Source organism: Gastrolobium bilobum, unplaced genomic scaffold (genome assembly GCF_033153095.1).
Source record: "Gastrolobium bilobum isolate Gb01-03AN ecotype WA unplaced genomic scaffold, APGP_CSIRO_Gbil_v1 utg7538, whole genome shotgun sequence".
Taxonomy (NCBI): domain Eukaryota; kingdom Viridiplantae; phylum Streptophyta; class Magnoliopsida; order Fabales; family Fabaceae; genus Gastrolobium; species Gastrolobium bilobum.
The window spans coordinates 5,433-28,801 of NW_026897117.1; the positions used below are offsets into that span (position 1 = coordinate 5,433).

General features: G+C 35.2%; 1 protein-coding gene across 1 annotated transcript; it reads right to left on the reverse strand.

Annotated features, from left to right (window-relative positions):
* Positions 1-10,829: 10,829 nt before the first annotated feature.
* Positions 10,830-15,769, reverse strand: LOC133304290 (uncharacterized). Its single transcript, XM_061504293.1, has 2 exons — positions 15,244-15,769; positions 10,830-10,885 (listed from the first exon to the last, which is right to left on the reverse strand). Exons 1-2 carry the CDS (start codon positions 15,767-15,769, stop codon positions 10,830-10,832), a joined length of 582 nt encoding a protein of 193 aa, XP_061360277.1.
* Positions 15,770-23,369: the final 7,600 nt, after the last annotated feature.

Consider the following 23,369-nt stretch of genomic DNA (forward strand, 5'->3'; position numbering starts at 1 on the left):
AATCAACTGAAATATTATTTTTTACTAACATAAATCACATAATAAAGCATGCAGATTACAGAGGATTCATTACCGGCCAAATCAAAGAAGACCTTACAGCAATACCTCCATTATTTTGAGTAACTTGGACAATTTTTTATTTTTTATTTATATCGAATTGCCCAAGTCGGCTTCCAGTATCTGGATAAGCTTTAATTATTTGAGTCATGAGATTAAACCTGAAAATCAAATTCAAGTTCTCTCCTTATTTCTTTTTTTTTTTGGTAAGCAGTTCTCTCCTTATTCTACTCAACATGTATTATCAACTTAGCTACACTTGTTGAATGACAATAATTAATAAATGGTAACTCACTCTAAGTATCAATATTGAAAAAATGACATGCGCGGAAATAATACACATAAAATGAAAATATTTTATATACAGAATACTCAGTACATCATATATTAAATATAAATAAAAAATAATACTTTTATACTATACTACCCTCACATTTATAATTATTTTCATTTATATCCTATATTTTTTTTCCTATAACCACAAGACAACGTCATCTTGATATTTAGGATTAAAAAATGGGTATTATAATGAATTTTAATAAAACTTTCTCTATTTTTAATCTTAAATGTCAAAATGACGTTGTTCTGAGATTATAGAAGATAAAATTATCTGTACATAAGAAATATTTTTCCCTAAATATTATGCCTAAGCTGCGTTATATAAACAAATTAATTGATTTAAGATGTCCTCTTATATTTATTGATACACCCGTGACCCACCTAATCATACCTTCATACCGAGGGAAATTATTTCCCTGTCCCTTTCTCTCTCCCTCATCTTCCTTTTTCTCTCCTCTCTCCTCCCCTCTCTCTCACAAAAGGTGCATTGCCGGGAGTTCTACAAATTTGCTCCATACCGAGACATAAGAGAATTTGTTAAAAAAGTCACTAGAATTGGTCAGTGGTGACAATTAAAGCTTGAGTACGATGATGAGGTCAGAAGTTCTATTAAACCATATATTTGTAACGGCAATAAAAATTATGAATGAACCATGATTTAAAAAAATATATTTAGAGTTATAAAGTAAAATATAAAAACAACATACACTTCACACGTAAATATCAAGTATAAAAAGAGAAAAGAAAAGTTAAGCCTCATAATGCCTTCATCGAAGACATACACTGACGTCGTCGTTTGGGAACACGGTAAGTGCTTAAGCCAATTCTTGGCATCGCAACCATCGAACACTGCAATGTCTTGTTATCTTCAAGAATAAGCTATAAGCTTTAACGCACTAACACTCGTTTACTTGATCGTTTCGTTAGTGTCCTTTCCTTCTCCGCATAGCTATCGAAAATGGGTAAAACGGTCCTCGCCACCGCCGTTTTGGTCCTACTCCTATTCCTCATCTACCCCTCAATGGCGGATATCAAATCTCTAACCATAACCTCCGATACCCGACCCATGATCCTCTTCGAGAAATTCGGGTTCACACACTCGGGCCGCGTCACGATCGCGGTCTATGATGTCTCGGTGGTTGCTTCGGCTCAACCCGAACCGTCACGGTTTGGGTTCTTCCTCCTGAGCGAAGAAATGCTCCTCCAAGTCCTGAGAGAGATCCAGCAAAACCCTAGCTTCTGCGTTTTGGATTCCCGCTACATCACGCTGCTCTTCACGCTCAGCGAACTCTCTCCTCCGCCATTGGCCTCCTTCAACAGCTCCTGCACCGTCGCAACCCCCAACGAATTCAGCCTCTTCTTCGCTAACTGCGCACCCGGCAGCTCCGTCTCCATGGCCGTCCACACCGAGCTCTTCAACCTCAATTCCGACGGTTCCCGCGACTATCTCTCCGCCGGCGAGACTCAACATTTGAGGCTTGCAAGAAAAATGTTTAAGTGGGTTTAATTGCACTTAGATGGTGCTAGCCTTCGATAATGTGAAATGTGTTAATGTGCAAATAACACTGCTCTTACGGTCTTACAACTCTTACCTTAATAATACCATACGGACTAAAGTTGATTTACAGTTTAAAATGATGAATATTATGTGGGTTTACGGATAATTTGTACTGCGGATCTTTATTATCTAGAGAGAGAGAGAGAAAAAAAGAAGAAGCTAACACTTTATGAGTGATAACAAATAGTAGTATCTTATGTAAAACTTTATTTGTCTCGTGTATAATATTAGGTGTTATCTGATTCAATTAATAAAAGGGTATAACGGTAATATTAACTGTTGAGGAAGTTATTTAAAAAAAATAACGTGCAGTTACAAGAGAGTAATGGGAAGTTTTCTTTTTAAATGGGTTTTTAGAAAATTGACTATCCATCTGAGTCTGCCCATAAGCGTTGTATCTCATCCCTATCAGAAGAGGATACAAGAAGTGAAAGAGTCAAGACTTAGAAAAGGGCATTCCACCATTAGAGATCTTCTGCGATTATGGATAAAGATATGTTAATGTAAAATTCATAAATTCTAAAGATATGTTTCATGTTCTTGACGTGATTGTTATTGAGCATGAATTATTGATTAACGCGCTTACATGTGGTATTAGAGCATGGTTTAAGAATTTATGTTTTTTCATATATAATTATGAATGGTTCTTGTTTTTCCCTAATGATTTTATATAATTCCATGAAATCATATATGTTTCGGTTTTACAATTATCGTTTCTGGATCCAAATTTTGAATCGACTTTACAATTGACAAAAGGACAAAATCCACAATATATATAAAAAGTTGCGTGAGATTTCCTGTCAATCGATATTTTCTCGGTTTCCGCGTTCATATTTGGTTTTGAATTTACGAACCGGCGACTCGTATACTGGCGTTTAGAATCCACATACGACTTGTATATATGATTGGTTTTCTATTTTAAAACAACATATGATTGGTTCTCCTTCCATGATATACTGGCGACTTGTATATATAAAGAATGATGATATATATTCTTGATATTGTAAAAGCATGACACTGTGCGTGGGATTTATTTTGAAAGTAGTGAATTATGAATTATTTCAAGAATATATATCAAGAAATTTAATACCAAAGTATATACATATTAAGTGAATTTAATGGTGATAACAAATCGTACTGTGTCTGGGACTATTATGAATTATTTCAAGAAGGCACTGTGCGTGGGATTTCCTTCAAAATAGTGAATTTATTTTGATGGTTTTAATGGCTTTTGTATATATATTATTATTTATGAAATATTTTAGTTTTGGAATTAAATATGGTAGATTTGTTAGTGGCCAAAGTGGCCAAATCTTGAAGAGTTATTTTAATTTCAAATATTATGATTTTGTTTCAATTACCATGACTGTGATGCTATGAATAGTATGAAATAATTGTTCATGTTGTGGTATATTGAAGTTCATTATTATATGACAATTAGGGATCAACCCAAAGGATGATTATTTGTTTTATAGTAAATGAACATGGACGTTGACATTGTTGGCATATTTCCTTGCATTTGGACATCCAAAGATGACAAATATTTCTGATAGGGGTATGTATCATTGCCAAATTATGTGAAATTTTATAGCATCATTATGGTTAATGTGTATGTTAATGGATCTCCAAAGGTGAACATTAATATGCATTAAAAGTATATTTGAATCCGTGAAGTATGTTAGTATGTGATATGTATGACTCAAAGCATTAATGTTTTTAAACGTTATTCCTCGCAGTACCTGTTGCCACACATTCCATGTCCTCAACTGTTGCAGTTTTTAATGGGCTGAACTTCTCTGAATGGAAAGAGCAAATCCAATTTTACCTTGGGGTAATGGATATGGATATGGCTCTTAGAGAAGAGATACCTGGTGATGTTACTCCTGAAAGCACTGAGGATGAAAGGAACCATTTTAATACGTACATGACAGTTTTTAGAGCATAAGTCCACAATGAAACGGGTAAAGAAGAATTGCTTAACATACACCTAACCATGTCCAGTAAGGTCCTATTACGCCTTTCTGATACATCATTCTGTTGTGGTGTACCAGGCATTGTGTATTGAGCACAAATACCTCGCTTTTCCAGGAATTTAGCAAATGGGCCCGGATGTTGTCCACTTTCATCAAACCTTCCATAATATTCACCACCCCTATCAGACCTGACAATCTTCATCTTTCTGTCTAATTGCCTTTCAACTTCATTAATATAAATCTCTAAAGCATTTGCAGCTTGAGACTTATCATGCAGCAAATAGACATAACCATAACGTGAATAATCATCAATGAAGGTGATAAAATATTTTTCTTTATTGAAAGCATTAACATCAAACGGACCACATACATCAGTGTGTATAATTTCAAGAAGTTGAGTGCTTCTTGTGGCTCCTTTCTTTGTATGTTTTGTTTGTTTTTCTTTAATACAATCCACACAAATATTCAAATCAGTAAAATCTAAATCCGGAAGGATTTCATTCTTCACCAATCTTTTCATTCTTTCTTTGGAAATGTGTCACAAACGTTTGTGCCACAAGTAAGCGAAACATTCATTAATTAATGTACGTTTAGTACCAACATTATGATGCAGAGTCATAAGCGTTTCAACATAAAGATTATCAAGACATAATTTATATAATCCATCACATAAAGTACCATTACCAATCAAATGATTGTGCTTGTACAAACTGAAACTACCACTACCAAATTTAAAAGAGTATCCAGCAACATCAAGTTTGGAAATTGAAACTAAATTCCTAGATATACTAGGGACATAAAGAGTTTCACATAAGTCCAAATGAAATCCACTGTCAAGAATCAAACGGTACGTCCCAACAGCTTCCACCGGAACTTTCACTCTATTGCCCATAAAGACAAACTTTTCATTTGGCCTTGTGGTTTGGGTCATAAGGAATCCATGCATTGTATTAGAAACATAAGTAGTACAACCAGAATCAAACATTTTAAGAACTGGGAAAGATCCAACAGATTAAGTCTGATGTACATGAAAATGAGCATTGCAAGCAACATTAAGTCAACTCTTCCACAAACTGAAAGTGCCATAGAAATGATGAAACTTGTGGAAGAACGCTCCCAAATTGCAGATAAGTCTCTTGCTGTGACACTTATGAGTACACTGACCACCATGAAATTTGATGGTTCGCGTACTATGCATGAGCATGTTATTGATATGACAAGCATTGCGGCAAAATTGAAATCATTGGGAATTGTTGTGGATGAAAATTTCCTGGTGCAGTTCTTATTAAACTCATTACCGTCTGAGTATGGTCCTTTCCAAATGAACTATAATACCATGAAAGACAAATGGAATGTGCATGAATTGCACAGTATGCTAGTTCAGGAGGAAACCAGACTCAAGAATCATGGAGCTCATTCCATCAATTATGTGAAGCATCAAGAAGCTGAAAAGAATAATGCTAAGAAGCATGAGAAGAAAGGAGAATGAGGAGGACCCCTTAAGATAAATGAGACATCTTCTTCTAAAATCCACAAAAAGGAAAATAATGCAAAGATGAGATGCCATTTCTGTAAAAAGGAAGGGCATTTCAAAAAGGATTGCCTGAAACGTAAGGCTTGGTTCGAAAAGAAAGGTAAGCCTAGTGCTTATGTATGTTATGAATCAAACCTGACTGAACTTCCTTATAATACGTGGTGGATTGATTCTGGTTGTACTACTCATGTTTCTAATACAATGCAGGGATTCCTTATGACCCAAACCACAAGGCCAAATGAAAAGTTTGTTTTTATGGGCAATAGAGTGAAAGTTCCGGTGGAAGCTGTTGGGACGTACCGTTTAATTCTTGACAATGGATTTCATTTGGACTTACGTGAAACTCTTTATGTCCCTAGTATATCTAGGAATTTAGTTTCAATTTCCAAACTTGATGTTGCTGCATACTCTTTTAAATTTGGTAGTGGTAGTTTCAGTTTGTACAAGCACAATCATTTGATTGGTAATGGTACTTTATGTGATGGATTATATAAATTATTTCTTGATAATCTTTATGCTGAAATGCTTATGACTCTGCATCATAATGTTGGTACTAAACGTACATTAATTAATGAATGTTCCGCTTACTTGTGGCACAAACGTTTGAGACACATTTCCAAAGAAAGAATGAAAAGATTGGTGAAGAATGAAATCCTTCCGGATTTAGATTTTACTGATTTGAATATTTGTGTGGATTGTATTAAAGAAAAACAAACAAAACACACAAAGAAAGGAGCCACAAGAAGCACTCAGCTTCTTGAAATTATACACACTGATGTATGTGGTCCGTTTGATGTTAATGATTTTAATAAAGAAAAATATTTTATCACCTTCATTGATGATTATTCACGTTATGATTAAGTCTATTTGCTGCATGATAAGTCTCAAGCTGCGAATGCTTTAGAGATTTATATTAATGAAGTTGAAAGGCAATTAGACAGAAAGGTGAAAATTGTCAGGTCTGATAGGGGTGGTGAATATTATGGAAGGTATGATGAAAGTGGACAACATTCAGGCCCATTTGCTAAATTCTTGGAAAAGCGAGGTATTTATGCTCAATACACAATGCCCGGTACACCACAATAGAATGGTGTATCAGAAAGACGTAATAGGACCTTACTGACATGGTTAGGAGTATGTTAAGCAATTCTTCTTTACCCGTTTCATTGTGGACTTATGCTCTAAAAACTGCCATGTACGTATTCAATAGGGTTCCTAGTAAGTCAGTTCCAAAGACTCCTTTTGAACTTTGGACTGGAAGGAAACCTAGTATAAGACACCTGCATGTTTGGGGTTGTTAGGCAAAGATTAAACACTACAATCCGCAAGAAAAGAAACTGGATGCAAGGATAATCAGTGGTTATTTCATTGGTTATCCAGAAAAGTCGAAAGGGTATAGATTTTACTGTCCTTACCATACTACAAGGATTATTTAATCTGGAAATGCAAGGTTCATTGAGAATGGTGAAGTTAGTGGGAGTGAAATACCACATAAAATGGATATTCATGAAGTGAGAATACAAGTTCCATTGACTTGTAGCTCTAGCAAAGTCATTGTTCCTCATGTTATTGAACCAATCAATAATAATGAAGATGAGTTGATGATCCCACTACTCATAAAGAAATTATTGTTGATGAACCAAGTGAACCCATAGTAGAAGAACCACAACAAATAGCATTAAGAAGATCTCAAAGAGAAAGGAGATATGTTATTCCTAATGATTATGTGGTATATCTACAAGAGTCTGGATTTGACATGGGTATTCAGGATGATCCGGTTACGTTTTCACAAGCCATGAATGGTGATAAGTGGTTAGATGCCATGAAAGATGAGTTGAAATCTATGGAACATAATAAGGTTTGGGATCTTGTTGAGTTACCAGAAGGGTGCAAGAGAGTTGGTTGTAAATGGGTCTTTAAGACCAAACGTGACTCTCATGGTAACTTGGAACGTCACAAGGCCAGACTAGTTGCAAAAGGATTCACTCAGAAAGATGGCATTGACTATAAAGAAACTTTTTCACCAGTTTCAAAGAAGGATTCTTTAAGAATCATTATGACATTGGTGGCTCATTATGATCTAGAGTTACACCAGATGTATGTGAAAACTGTCTTTCTAAATGGGAATTTAGATGAAGATGTGTACATGGACCAACCAATGGGGTTCATAGAAAAGGGTAAAGAGCACATGGTGTGCAAACTTAAGAAATTAATATACGGACTTAAACAAGCTTCACGACAATGGTACCTTAAGTTTAATGATACTGTTTCTTTTGGATTTAAAGAAAACATCGTTGATCGATGTATATATCTGAAGATCAGTGGGAACATGTTTATATTATTGAATCTGTATGTTGATGATATTTTGCTTGCAACTAACGACCTTGGTCTTTTAAATGAGACTAAGAAGTTTCTCTCTAGTAACTTCGAAATGAAAGATATGGGTGAGACAACTTATGTGATAGGAAGAGAAATATTTCATGATAAATCACAAGGACTGTTAGGTTTGTCTCAGAAAGCATACATTAATAAAGTTTTAGAGAGATTCAGAATGGAAAACTGCTCATCATCTCCAGTTCCAATTCAGAAAGGAGATAAGTTTAGTCTCATGCAATGTCCCAAAAATGAATTGGAACGAAAAGAAATGGAAGCAATTCTGTATGCATCATTAGTTGGGAGCTTAATGTATGCTCAGACTTGTACGAGACCAGTTATTAGCTTTGCAGTTGGGATGTTGGGAAGATACCAAAGTAATCCCGGTATGGATCATTGGAAAGCTGCAAAGAAAGTTCTGAGATATTTGCAAGGAACTAAAGGTCACATGCTTACTTATAGAAGGTCTAACGACCTTGAAGTGATTGGATACACAGATTCGAATTTTGCAGGATGCGTAGACACAAGAAAGTCTACATGTGGTTACCTGTATCTTTTAGCTGAAGGAGATATATCATGGAAAAGTGCGAAGCAGACTGTAATTGTTGCGTCCACTATGGAAGCTGAATTTGTGGCATGCTTTGAAGCCACGATTCAGGCTAAATGGCTACGGAACTTTATTTCAGGGCTTGGATTGGTCGACAACATTGAAAAGCCGCTGAAAGTTTATTGTGATAATTCCGCAGCAGTCTTCTTTTCTGAAAACGACAAGTATTCCAAAGGTGCTAAACATGTGGAATTGAAATACTTTGCCGTTAAAGAAGAGGTTCAGAAACTTAGAGTGTCTATAAAGCATATTAGCACTGATCTTATGATAGCTGATCCCTTGACGAAGAGATTACCGCCCAAGACATTTACTGGTCATGTATGTAGAATGGGCATTATGTCAGCTAATGAATGATGATACTTATTGTTATGTATTAAATGTAGACACTCTGAGCTCATTGATGAATATATGTTTCTGATATTGTCTTGTTTTCAATTTATGTATACATGCAAGTATATGTGATGATATTGAAAATATTTATGGTCCGTAATAAAGACATTATTGTTGGACATAATGTGTACTTCCTATTAAAGTATCATATTAGAAAGAAGAGTCAATATAGTGGTACATGGAAGGGACTATGTCGACTTGATAGCATAGAACCGCCATGACTCATGTTGATTTTATTTCTAATAATGAATTATGATGAGGTCAATGTATGGAACCTTTAGCCTAGTAAATGCGCATTATAATGAATGTTGATTAAATCATGAAGGGACACCTCATGACATGAGCCAAGTGGGAGAATGTAAAACCTTATTTGTCTCATGTATAATATTAGGTGTTATCTGATTTAATTAATAAAAGGGCATAATGGTAATTGACTGTTGAGGAAGTTATTTAAAAAAGGTAACTGTTGATAGGTGCAGTTACAAAAGAGTAATGGGGAGTTTTCTTTATAAATGGGTTTCTAGAAAACTGACTATCCATCTGAGTCTGCCTATAAGCGTCATATCTCATCTCTATCAGAAGAGGATACAAGAAGTGAAATGGTCAAGACTTAGAAAAGGGAATTCCACCATTAGAGATCTTTCGCGATTATGGACAAATGTATGTTATTGTGAAACTCATAAATTCTAAAGATCTGTTTCATGTTCTTGATGTGATTGTTATTGAGCATGAATTATTGATTAACGCTTACATCTTATTTAATAAAACAAGGAATGTTCATTATATATTTTCCTATTTAATAGAACCAATAAGGTTCAATATACTATATATTGTAATAAATCGATTAATTTGAATGTAATTTTCACGTTTTTACCCGTTGGAACCTTAAGGTCATTTCTCTTATTAATTACATTGCGCAATACCCTAGCATATGAAGCTGAATCCTACCAACCCGGCAACACATATACAAATTTCATGTCTCATGAGCACACTCCTAACACATTTGTGGCAATTTTACCTTTTCAACTTCTATATATTGGCTTGTCAGCCTTAAGAACATTAACAGTAATATAAATTTCATCTGAAGCTCCAAGATAACCTTATAATAGATAAGTAAACAACCTTTAACACTTTAATTCACGTGAAATAAGTACAAACAATGCAAAATTCGAAAAGAATATAATTTATACCTTAAACCATTTCCACCTATCGTCAGTGCGATTCTTAGGAATTAGATCTGGTACCTTCAATAAATTTTCTTGCAACCTCAACACAAACATTAAAACTAAATTGAAGTATCTACTAACAATTTCCCAGCTGTTGGAATTTAATCTTCACTACAAAAATTCAGGTATTTTGTGGGGGTCATATTTGTAAATTGTTGCGGTCTTTGAGCCCCACAGATGACATTAGTGGCATCTTGCACTTTCTGGAGGTTCTAGACCCTCACAAATGTTGTATTTTTGGAATTTTACTAACCTCTACAATATATTTGACTTTATGTCACTCATAAACCTCCACAACATTTATCATTTTCTAGAGGGCATAAACCTCCACAATTTATTTATTATTTTGGCAGGTTTAAACCTCTACTTTTTGTCATATTTTGTAACAGATTTATTGCTTCATTTAGTCTTTTCTTTGCGTCTGGGAATGATTATTATGTCTTATGTTAGATCAGTACCTAGTTCTTTCGATATTGATGTCTTACTAGGCATGTGGTCGAATGCCTTACTAGGCACTAAAATGTATATTATGGATGGTTTTTGTTACTGTCTTTTATATACCACTCTTGCATCTCATCTATATGTTATTTCAATAGATATGCGCCGAACAGTCTTTGAATATATATAAACACAATACACAACTTAATTGTGTTTTGTTAAATAACTCAAAGGATCAAAACAAAACTATTAAGATACATCCTAGGTCATGGCAATTTGCTTTTTATCATGGTTTGAGGTTTATGTGGTATACCTGAGTTCCAATGAGCTTTCCTTACTTATGAGCCATAAGACCATTCTCAGAAAATACATAGTCATAATCACTGGTAACTGCAAACAAGCAAAAAAGGGTCATACAAAAGATAAATCCTTCTATTTATTTCTTTGTTTCCTTTTTTCACGTTAATAGCTACTCTTATATTTATGGGTTTGCAAAAATAAGAGAAAGGAAGAAGAGAGAAAATAGTATGTAAAGGAAAATTGTACAACAATGATTATCAACTTATACAAGCAAACATAATTCCAGACTTCAGCCAATCCTGGATATCAGAATACAACAAACAAGACAAAGAAAAGAAACATATTATGTAATTAATTATTAAAAAAACACTAAAATCAATTTTCACAAAGTGGTTTCCCACATATTTTTAACATTACAGCATCAGAAACCAAAGCGCTACTTATAACTAACCTATGTTGCCTATTTGACCTTTCATGTAGGAAGTGAACTCATGGGTGGAGAATCACTCCACAAACCCTGAGTTTATTGAAATTTATATCTCATCCCGTTTAGGGACATGTTTCAGGTACTTCAGCAGCAGCAGAAGGGCCTACATAGGGCAAGAGGCCACACAGGGTGATTAGAGGACCTAGCGGGAGCAGATGTATAAGATACTTTTGGATGACTATATTCATATGTTATTTGAGCATGATGTATAAGATCATGCATATGTACAATTGATGTTCATTTTGAGAAGCATGTGTAGCCTTTGTATATTTGCATACTGAGGACATGATTATGTATATGAATGTATGTTTATTTTGTGAGATGATATCAGTAATGGCACGAAGCTATATTCTGGTATATGTATATAGATAGATTAGACTTTTTTGTATTTCAAGTACAAGATTTATTAGTGGGATATGATCTCTGGTTAGTCCAATTTCTAATTGTTATGTTGTCTGTAAGTCCTATTCAAAATGGTACATGTTATCATATTCAAGTTATTTGATCATTAATTGTGGTCACAAATTATCAAGTATAGATTATGTGGAGGTATGATACTGTACAATTTATAATAAATGAAAAATAAGTTATGCATGACAATTACAAAAAAAAGAACATAAAGGAAAAAGTTAAGTCACTTAGTTATAGGGAGCTATTGTGATACTTTATATTGAATCTTCCGCTACTTTAAACAAGTATGTTACGCTTTTCTTACCATATTGCATGTTAACAAACTGGCTCGAGACAGGGCGTTACACGTTGCACGTGAGACCCTTGTTACCTTTGTGCTATTGAACAAGTTGGGGCTACAAAGACGAAGAGAAACCAACATTAAAAAATAAAAAATGGGGCCAATAACAATAAAAAAAAACTTGCGTTTGAAATTGATAAATCACAAATGGATTTAAGAAAAAAACTTGTGTTCAAATCAGCGCCGCTGTGCTTGGTAGAACGAGAAGAGAAAGGTGAGAAGGGATTAGCCTCTAATACATCAACCTTTATCAGGTTTAATCCCACCCCTAGACCTGAAATGACGTATTAAGGGATCATGTTATATAAGCTTATACTATATAATGATCACATCAAACAACTTAAAATGTTATAATGTATAATAGAATCGTATAATATAAGGTCTTATACACTGCACCAAATAGTATGGGTGTTCGCAGTATGGATTGATCGATTTTGAAGCAAAAATCATTTGATTCAACCCTTTCGGCTTGATAATTTAATCATCCATTCAATTTGAATTTTTTTTAAAATCCAATCCAATCCAATTTTATTTGGTTTGGATTGAATCGATTTTCGATTTTTAGAAAAGCCTAAAATTTGAGTCATACAAATCACTAGCTATATCAAAATAAAGTCATGCAAAGTTACAAACCACTGGAAATTCAAGTCTTCAAATTAAAACAAGTCTTAAAATTCATGAAGAGTTAAAATAGATTAATAGACAATAAAAAATAAAAACAAGATAGTTTGTTATCAATAACATCCAAGATTCCAAGTCTATAAAAGAACAAGATTTCAAGTCATTATGTTTCGAAAATAATAAATACATAATACATTGTATTGGTTTGGATTGGATCGATTTTCACCATCCAAATCGATCCAATCCAATTAAAATATGTGGTTTTATTTTTTCGATTTTTGGTTTTCTATTAATTCGATTATCAATTTTTTGGTTCTGTCACCGCGGTTTGAATCGATTTGATCAATGTTATTAAACTCAGCCCGATTATTGACCCGGTCAAGGTACTGGGTCACTATTTTAACCGCATGTCTGGTAAGTATATGTAAATCTATATTAAAAAACTATAAATATACTCAAATACCTCTGAAAAATGATACAAATTCCAAATATTTTAATATAAAAAACAATAAATTACACATCATTGTCCAACAAAAGATCAATCAAATATATAATACTTGTGATACTGGTGCTTCAGTTTCAGTAGACGACATCTTTAACTATAAATCAAATCAAAATTCTTTGCATATTGCATAACAAAGATAATAACTAGTGTTGTAGGTACATAACCTATGTAACTCAATAAAAAATATATCACTCAAAAATTGAAAAAAAAAAGTCACTTGTGTGTGAAAGTTGAAAAAAGAAAGGAATCAATTGATGAGAACAAACTAGTTTTTTTTATGAACCGACCGGGTCACTGGTTTTTACAAAAACCGGCCGGGTCGCATCGATTCCTTTATATGGCTAATCCAATATGAAAATTAGACCGATTATATGATAGGGTCATCGATTTTCATGTCGACCTACCCTGGTTGGTCAGGTTTTTATAATATTGGTTTGGATTAGTTGATGAACACTAATACCAAGTAGGCCCTAAATTTATTGTTCATATTAAATTATTAACACACTTTTATGAAAAAAAATTAAACTCAAGTATGATGATGAGGTAAAAGGTGGCAAAAAAATTAAATGTTGTTTTTTTAATAATTATTTACAAAAAAATAGTTGTTTTGCAACTAAATATGGATATATTGCACTTAGTCACGCCCAAAATTAGGCATGGCTACTCATGCTCAGAACCATACGTGACCCAGGAGAAAGTCATGCTTAACATATGGCGTGACTGGGAGAAGAGAGAGACACACCCAGCATAAGACGTGACTCGGGAGAGAAACACGCTCATGTTGGGGCGTGACTCACATTTTTGTGAAAGCACTTAGACTTATGCATTGGGGCGATACCAAGATTGCTCATGTTGTTCATGAATTTGATAATGTCCAAAGGGTGTGTTAGTGGCGAAGGGGAGGGGAGGGCCTTAGCCCAGGCTAAATTTTAAAAATTAGCCACACTTTCAACGAGGCTAAAAAAATGTGATAGTTTGTAGGCTTATTTTCACACCGTGGCCCGAACTAAATTTTTTTGGCATGGGCTTGATTGCCACGCTGGCTTTGCCGATGGTTGTGTATCACAAATTTTTTTGAAAACAATGATGAATTTTAAAGGGTCATGGTTTTATTTGTTTGTACTTTTTTTTTTAAAAAATGTCTAAATTTTTTAAAGATATTTAGATAAATTTATTTTAAAAATCTAAAATAAAAAAATAGTAATTTTTATAAATAAAAATTATTTTCAAAAAAATTATGTCGATCTACAAAATAATAGTTCAAATATTAGTACGTCTCGATCAAAATATGAAGTTATGACTTTGTGATTAGAATTATCATCCAATATTGAAAAAGAAAAAAGAAAAACCTTTGTAGTTTTTTCTTAATCTTTTGAGTAAATACCATTTTCGGTCCTCAGCAAATTTTACGATGCCCACTTTAGTCCTTAGCAAATAAAAAGGCTATTCATGGTCCTTAAAAAATTCAAACTGGACCCATTTTAGTCCTTTTGAGGGACTAATATGGGTCTTTTTTGAATTTGTGAGGGGCCACAATTTCAACTAAATGGGTCCATTTTGAATTTCTTAGGGACTACAAAAAGCCTTTTTATTTGCTAGGGACTAAAGCAGGCGTCGTAAAATTTACTGAGGACCAAAAATGATATTTACTCTAATTTTTTCCTTATATCGAATTGTTGCTTGCCGAATGTTTGAGATGGCGTCCTCCGTAAGGCCTTGTTTCTTTTTCATTTTCTTCTTCTTGTGGGCCGACTGGGCTATAATTCTTAAATTTTGATTATTTTATTATTATATAAATAAAATAATATTTATTTAATAACAATATATGAATAGTGCTAATAATTAATTCTTTCCTAAAAAATATTTATAATAATTAATGCATTTTATTATTCTTAATCATATTTATAATTTTAATATTTTATTTTTACCTCATCACACAAAATTCTATGTCCGCCACTAAAGCTAGACAGTTTGGTTAATTTTTTTTTTTGATAACAGGGAAGGCTAAGCCCAAAGAAAAACTACAAAATAAGATGTTGCATGTCAGACACAACATGCTCCATCAAAATCTTAGTTCTAGTTACATTCCAAAAGAAGGAATACTAGAAGGGGGAGAGGTAAAGAACAACAGTTCTTCAGTTTGCAGAGAAAATCAAGTTTGGCTAATCCGTTCGCACAAGCATTGAGCTCTCGGCTTCCAAGTAACTGGGTAGCACTTTTGATGCGATTTAGATGAGAGGAGTAACCATAGTAAGGAGAAAGGGTCTCTAAACACACAAGAGCATCCTTTGAATCACAGCCTATCGTAAGATCAGAGCAATTCAGATTTCTAGCAAGATTTTGGCCTTGAAATAAACCCCACACTTCCGCTTCTAAGGATGAACAAAGGCCAATATTAAAAGCAAAACCATCCATCCAATCTACAGATAAAGAACAAATAAATCCACCACAAGCCCTTTTGTTGCTGGTAGAGTTGAAAGCTCCATCTACAAATAGTTTGTATCTAAATTGGTGAGAAATATGCCCTGAAAAGCAAAGAGAACTAGGCTGGTCAGATTTATCAGTAAAAGGAGAGGCTTCACTGCACTTCTTCATATCAGCCAGATACATAAGAATATGTTGATTGGGGTCCTGGGGAATTGAAAATTTCTCCTAATGAATGGTAGAGTTTCTCCATTTCCAAAGAAATCAACAAGTCACATAAAAAAACCTCTTTCTATGAAGTCCAAAAAGAGCTGGAGACGGACTGTAGGTTATTGAGCTTGAACCAAGCCTCTCCATCTAAGGAAAAGAAATTATTGGGGATGATTCTAGCGAATCATCTCTCCTAAATTTTTCTAGCAACACTGCAGTCCCTGAGTGTGTGAATAATTGTTTCAGGGGAGTTATGGCAAGAAGGACAAAATTGATCACCCCCACTCCAATGGCAAGCTCTGTCTGTAACAGGAAGTTTATTTAAATAAGCCATCCAGAGGAAAACTGTAATCCTATAAGGTCCTTTCCACTGCCAGATGGAGGACCAAAGCTTATCAGTGTTGGAGTTAATTTCAGTGAGATGGCAATAAGCATTTTTTACAATTGACTTAGTTGAACTGTTCTTCTTCCACTTTAAGTAATCAACAACATTATTATCCATAAGGGGAGCAATAGTTCCCAACCTAGAAATAGTTGCATTGTCAAGAAAAGCTGAGAGATAATTCTAATTCGAATCTCCAGTAGTTGTCTCCACAATCTCACTCACTTTGAGATCAAGGTCAGAATGAGGTGGCTTGATAGAAGCAAGGATGAATAAATTATTTTCCCAACCTCCCCAGCTGTCTGTCCAGAAAAAGATAGAGTTACCATTTCCAATCTCCCATTCTAAAAATTGGGATATCTTAGTTCAGGCCTTACAAATGATTTTCCAAAAAGTGGAGTCACTACTTTTGGCTACAAAGCTGCGGTTTAAGTCATTGTTCCTACCATACTTGCGAATGAGAACCTGGCCCTAAAGACTGTTCTGGTTTATAGTCAAATGCCAGGCAATTTTCTGCAAAAAAAACTTCATTTTGAACTCTAAGGTTGATGATGTCGAGACCACCACTTTGTTTAGGCAAGCACATTTGTTACCAAGCAACATAACGAGCTTTGCGATTTGACTCTGAGTCCCCCCAAATAAAATTGCCATGAATTTTTTCTATGTCATGGCAAACATGAGCAGGGAGCACATTATTCTGCATATGAAAGCATGAGATGGCTGAAATAACACTCTTGGCAAGAGTGATTCTTCCAGCAAGGGACATGCACTTGGATTTCCAACCACAGAGTCTATTTTGCACACTGGAAATGACATCTGCATAATGATCTTTTTTAATTCTATCTTGTCTCATTAGGGAGCCCAAATAGCGGCCAAGGTTAGTGACCCTTTTGAAACCACTGATAGAAGTAATCTCATCTTCAAGCGCCACAAAAGCATTCTTGGAGAAATAAATACAAGATTTATCAATGCTCACACATTGGCCAGACATTTTCGAGAACTTCTCAAGGCAATGGATAATAGAGTTCAACTGATTTAAAGAAGCTTCAACAAAAAGAATAATATCACTAGCAAACATTAGGTGAGAAATCAATAGACCAGCTCTACCAGCATTAATAGGCAGCAAACTCTTCTTCTCAACTTCATCCATGATTAGTTGGGTGAGCTTCTCCAAGCAGATCACAAAAATATAAGGGGAAATGAGATTCCCTTGTCTAATTCCTCTTTGAGAATAGAAACCTGGGGTCCTAGCACCATTCTAGAGAACTTCCAGATAAGGACTAGTAACACAATCCATGATAGCTTCCACCAAATCTTCAGGTGACTTCAGATCACAAAGAACCAATATGATAAAATCCCAGCTAAACTTCTCATACGCTTTTTCTTAATCAATTTTAATAGAAAAAAAGCTTTTTTTTTCCTTTCATTCTATGCATAGAGTGCACAAGCTCTTGAGCAATAATGATGTTATCTTGTATATGTCTCTTGGGAACAAAGCTAACCTGATTAGGAGAAATAAGATTCCCAAGAAGAGGCTTGATTTTATTAGCAAGAATTTTACTAAGACCCTTGTAAACTGAGTTACAAAGGGCAATAGGCCGAAATTGCTTCATCAAACAAGGTCTGTCCACTTTTGGAATTAGAGCAATAAGAGTGTGATTGATATCTCTAATACGAGCAAGGTTGTGGAGGAAGAAGACCACGCTGTTGAAGATTTGACACTTGCGAAGATCCCAATTTCTATGAAAGAATAAGGCAGGATAGCTGATGCTTCCTGGCAAGTATATCGATCGCACAAGTAATATAGAAAGTAAGTAGAGTATCATCTCCACAAGGATTGTGATTGTATATCAATTAATTGTTCCTTTTAAGAATGGAAGAGTTCAAAAGGTTTGTGACAAATATTGTCCATTTGTGTAAAAGTGAGAACTAAAAATAAAGACTTGTTTTTGTAATTTTGTTTATAAAAAATAGAACAATAAACTGAGAATTGATTTTTATAAATGTGAGAAAAACATTGTAGCTAGAGCGCACTCACCTTCTGATCCCCACTTCTTACTTTGGATTGATTTAAAAATACTTATTTCTATAAATACTTAGATAATTATCATATAGAATTAATTAGTTAAATTCCAATCCCTTGGCAATTTAACCATTTAATCTCAATCGGAATCCTAATCCCTTAGTAACCCCTCATGAGAATTAAGCAATAAACAAGATAATTCAAGCATCTGCAATTCATTACACATCTATTCCTAGCATGCATACGAACCGTTATCCTACCCCTTTTCAGGATGAAAACCCCAATATTCTTATCTAGGGTTCTAACCCTCAAACTATCCTCAACTATCAGATTGATCAATTCTAATGAAGAGAATATAAATACGCACAGGATAGAGATAAAGACAATTTATATAAACGAGTAAAAATAAACCAATCCGTCGTAACAAGGGTTCATATCGGGTTTGTGATCCTAAATACAATAAAAAGTAAAACTAGCCAAGCATAATCATGGCTAAAAATCCAATATTCAATAAAAGCATAAAATTAAAGAGAAAGTAGAAGAAGAAGAACTTGCCCTTCAGAATCCTCTCAGAGCTCCATCGTCGTCCCACTTCAATAGAATAGGTCTGGATCCCTAATTCTGTCATAAGGATCCTATTTATAATCTCGCTTCTTTCTTCCAAAAATACCCTTGAGAAAACACGGTACTCCTTCCCGCAAACCGGCGCCAGTTGGCGCTGGTATGGCGCCACTTCGCGCCACGCTTCTATTAGAATTGAAAAGTCAGAATCGGTTATACGTACGCCATCCTTCTACTTTTTGGGCGCCAGTTGGCGCCATTCTTCCTCTCATCTTGGGCGCCATAAGTTTGGCGCTAGTTGGCGCCATTTTGGCGCCACTAGGCGCCATGCCGCTGCCTCGTGCATGAAATTCTGGCGCCGCTTTGCGCCATTTTGGCGCTAGTATTCGCCAATTCTCTGCCATTTGGCTCACGACTTTTATGCATCATTGAAATTCTAGCAGAGTGGTGTAGATCATAAGGCTTCCATAATTTCCATATTTTTGTTCTTCTTTTACTTATATAAACACAACAATAGGTGAGAAATATCTTTGATATAGAAAGAATCAATATAATTAGCAAATATGTATTTACATTGCTCTTTAATGACTCAATTCTTATCAATTTCAACTTGAAAAACCACATCTGCCAGAGGCACATCAAATCATTCCCAGATTTAAACGTTGTTGTCCCTAGCAATGTACAAGACTAAATCCAGGAAATATACAATTAATCTAACATAACAATTCATAGACACTCTCAGACACATTATGCCATGCATGACTGACCTAATATCATAAGCTTCCAACAATGTCATCAGCTTCTTAAAGAAATAAGTCTACATTGATTACCCCTCACATAGATAAATAATGTCCACTCAACACTCAGTGTTTAAGGGTATCTTGAGCACTCAATCAATCACAACTATAACACTACCATAGGCTTGATCATATTCTAAAAAATTCTTAAAAATGAAGAATCAAACACATGCACCAGTTGATCAAAAGGACTTCATAGGTTGTAACTTGGCCGGGTTGAGGGGTAGGAATATATTGATAGTAGCTCAAACAACAATGAGATTGAAAACTGATATTATTTCTCTTTAACACATTCAACTCAATGGTTTTGCTCTACTAACATTCCCACAGAATTTCGGGAATTAATTCCTTTCAGCCACCTTTTATTTACATTCACCCTTTTTCTTTTTCTTACTTTTTTTTTGGTTTAAGGGCACAAATGAAATTTTACCTCCCCTGATTACTTGACCTCTGTGGAGCTTACCTCAATTTCTTTGTTTTATTTTCAACACATCAGTAATTCAATCTCAATTAAGGTAAGTCACTTGAATATAGGCTAAGCCATCGATCAGGCCACATGTCATTTATCAACAAAATAAGTTCAGGCTCAAGGAGACTAGCAATGGAAAAATTTCATACAGGTGGATTATTTTTGGCCAAAAGCTAACAAGAACAAAATGTCTTTATCACTTCAACCAATGCATGCATAATAGAGAAACAGATTAAGTTCTAGAATGTTACAACAGTGAGGTCTCTCAACAAGAAAATTCAGTGTTTAAGCTCAAACCTCACAGCTATGGTATCAATATAGACTCAAGAAAATTGACCTCAGACATTATCAGAATTCCACAACATCAGTTCAGACAAACGAGCAATCATGTAATCTAATTATACCTATGCAATGTTATGCCAGAAAGTCATACAATATACTTCTAAGAATTCAGTCAAGCACATTTAAACCTGAGAATTTCTTGAAAAACAGATCAATCAATTTTTTTTTTAAGATATAAAAATAAAGATAAAGACAAAATACTAACTAAAATGACTAAGAAAAATTAAAAGAGTTTAGAATATCTCCCCTGATAAAAGTATTGCAGTTCCAAAATGCTTTCCTAAAGCCTACCATTCCCAGATTTAAAGAATTGCTGTCCCCGGCAATAATCAATCCCAAAAGATGGATGATAAACCTGCACCAAGGAACAAACTGTGGCATATAGGATACTATAATGCGCACAATACAACATCAGAATGCGTGTGAAATATACAAACTTAAAACAACAAAGTGACCCTAACAGGACCTATGGTCATGATAAAAAAACAGCAAAGTAAGCAAAAGAAAAATACACTAAATCTCCGTCAGGAAGGAGACATCAATCATCCTCTTCGTCACTCTCCTCCATTACCATCCTCCTAGCAGCATGGAATGGGTCAAGAACAAGACGATATAGCTGTGGGTCCATAAATGGCTGTGAAGGCATGGGAACATCAGCTGGAGCTGGAGCTAGAGCAGGATAAAGGTTTTGATACACATAGGGAGGAGGAACTTCTGGGTACACAGGCTGGAATGTCTCAAACGGTACAGTAGGATAGGCATGCTCCAGGAAATGCTGAAAATACTCTCCTTGCATAATGATCTTCTCATTCTGAATAGACAGCCGTGAAAGCTGTTGTTGCAGTCAATAAAAATCAAAAACAGGAGGAGGTCCTTGTGGAGCAAATGGAGCTGCTTGAGCATAATGTGCTTCAGGAGCATCTAGCACAGGAACCTGAGGTAGAATAGGCATACGTGGAACGCGTGGAGAAGGAGGCCGACCAGCTTTTCGGCTTCTGCTTTTGAACTCAACCTCAGATTAATTACACTGATCCATGTATGTGGCCAAAGTCAGCGTAGATGCAGGCTGAACATCAAACTCCTCATCCTCAGAGAAAAGCACTCCTGCCCTGGTACACAAATGGGAAATAAGAGAAGCAAAACCCAAATGTTCTTTCCTTCTACTCCCTTGTACCATATGACAAATTCTATCAGATAACACTGTAGAAATGTCCAACCTCTCCTCCCTAGTAAGAATGTATAACAGAGATGCCCACTCAATATTCACATCTGACAGATTAGAAGATGGCAAGATATTGGTATTCACAAAACCATGCCAGAAACGGCATTCACCAGTCAGCTCTTTCATACGCAACTTTTCAGAGATACCACCAGTTTTAGTTACCCATGCGGAGAATGGTTGGGTAATCCCTGTCCTTACCCTTTCTGTCAAAAGAGAAAATTCATCCCGATACAACTTGCACCCCATACTAGGCAACATTCTGTTATACAAAGAGGTATACTCACAAGAAGTTTGTTGCCTGAAATCCGTCCGCAGATAAGACTCAATGGTGGTTGCATCAAAAGGAACCACAACTCCTCTAACCCATGAAGTCCTAGTTGTATCTAAATCCTCTAGTTCGGCATTAGCACATAACTCCTTAACAATTGAGCTTGAGGCTGGTTCAGCATAACTTACCAGCACTTCCCATTTCCTTCTTTGGATGGTTCGCAGAATGGGATTATCTTCTGGCAAATCCATATCAATGTTTCTTTCATGAATGAAGCCCTTGTCTGCATATAGATCATAAAATCTCTTTTGGGCTTCCATGCTCACAAACCGGCTTTCATCTAGCTGAGATACTTTTCGCTTCTTTTTAATACCACTTGCCGCTGGTTCCTTACCCTTAAAGGTCTGAAAATAAGAAAAGTAATCCAGTACAAGGGTATATAAAATATCGCAGTCATCCCGCAGAAATAATTCCCAGATATATCTCAGATCAAATCAGTGAACAAAGGCGCATACACATAGTGAAATTTTTGCAAATATTGCTAAACACAGACCACATGCACATACCATTCCCAGATTTAATCTTAGATTATATCTCAGCAGTATACCCAAATTACTCGCAAATAAATTACTGAGCAAAATATTTAGCACAGCCGATATCAAAATTCCCAACCTCATATGGACATATAAAATAGGAAATATTAAATATTCATGAAAATCAGAAATACCCACAGTAAATCCCACAAAACACTCACATATAATGCTCACACTCACACACAAAGAACCAAGCCCCACACACATAACATCATACTCAATAATCACAGATCTGAAAATGTACAGCAAACCACACATATTCAAATAATTTCTTCTCATAATGTAGGTAACCAAAATAATAATCCACAAAGTTGAAGAAATTTACCTTTGGCACCGTGAAAATGATGAAGATTAAGTGACAGATATGTGTGGAATGTGGTGTTTCAAGAAAAGAAAAACTAAAACTAATAAAATAAAAGGAAAATTATGGTGTGAGGGGAAATGAATGGAAGAAAGAAGGAAGAAAGAATGAGGTGCAGAAGGTAGAAGGAAGAAAGAAAAAGAGAGAGAAAGAGGCGTGAGAGAGAGAGAATGGGGTGGAAGAAGAGAGAAACATAGGGAATATGGATTGGGGGGTGTGTCGGTGAAGTAAGGAGTTGTTTTTTTTTTTTTTCGCTGGCACTGCTTCAGCAACCTTTCTGTTTTTTTTTTCTTGTCGGCGCTAGTCCGCGCTCGGCGCCCACTGGCGTCGCTTTGGCGTGCAGTGGCGCTGTTTTTTTATTTTCCAGATGAAGAGCGGCGCCGACTGGCGCCACTATGGCGCCAAGTCGCGCCAATTTGCTGCTTCTTGTACTGTGCATTTTTTTATTTTTTATTTTTTTATTTTTTATTTTTTTGAGATAAAACAAAACAACTTCTACATTGGGTTGCCTCCTAATAAGCGCGTGTTTAACGTCACGAGCCTAACAGTTACCTCTTT

Bases quoted from the DNA above. Each gene is read 5' to 3' on its own strand.
- LOC133304290 (XM_061504293.1), bottom strand. From the start codon at position 15,769: ATGTATCTGGCTGATATGAAGAAGTGCAGTGAAGCCTCTCCTTTTACT. The intron at 10,886-15,243 runs GTAACTAGAACT...GCTTGTTTGCAG, and splicing joins AGTATTCCTTCTTTTGGAAT to TTACCAGTGATTATGACTAT.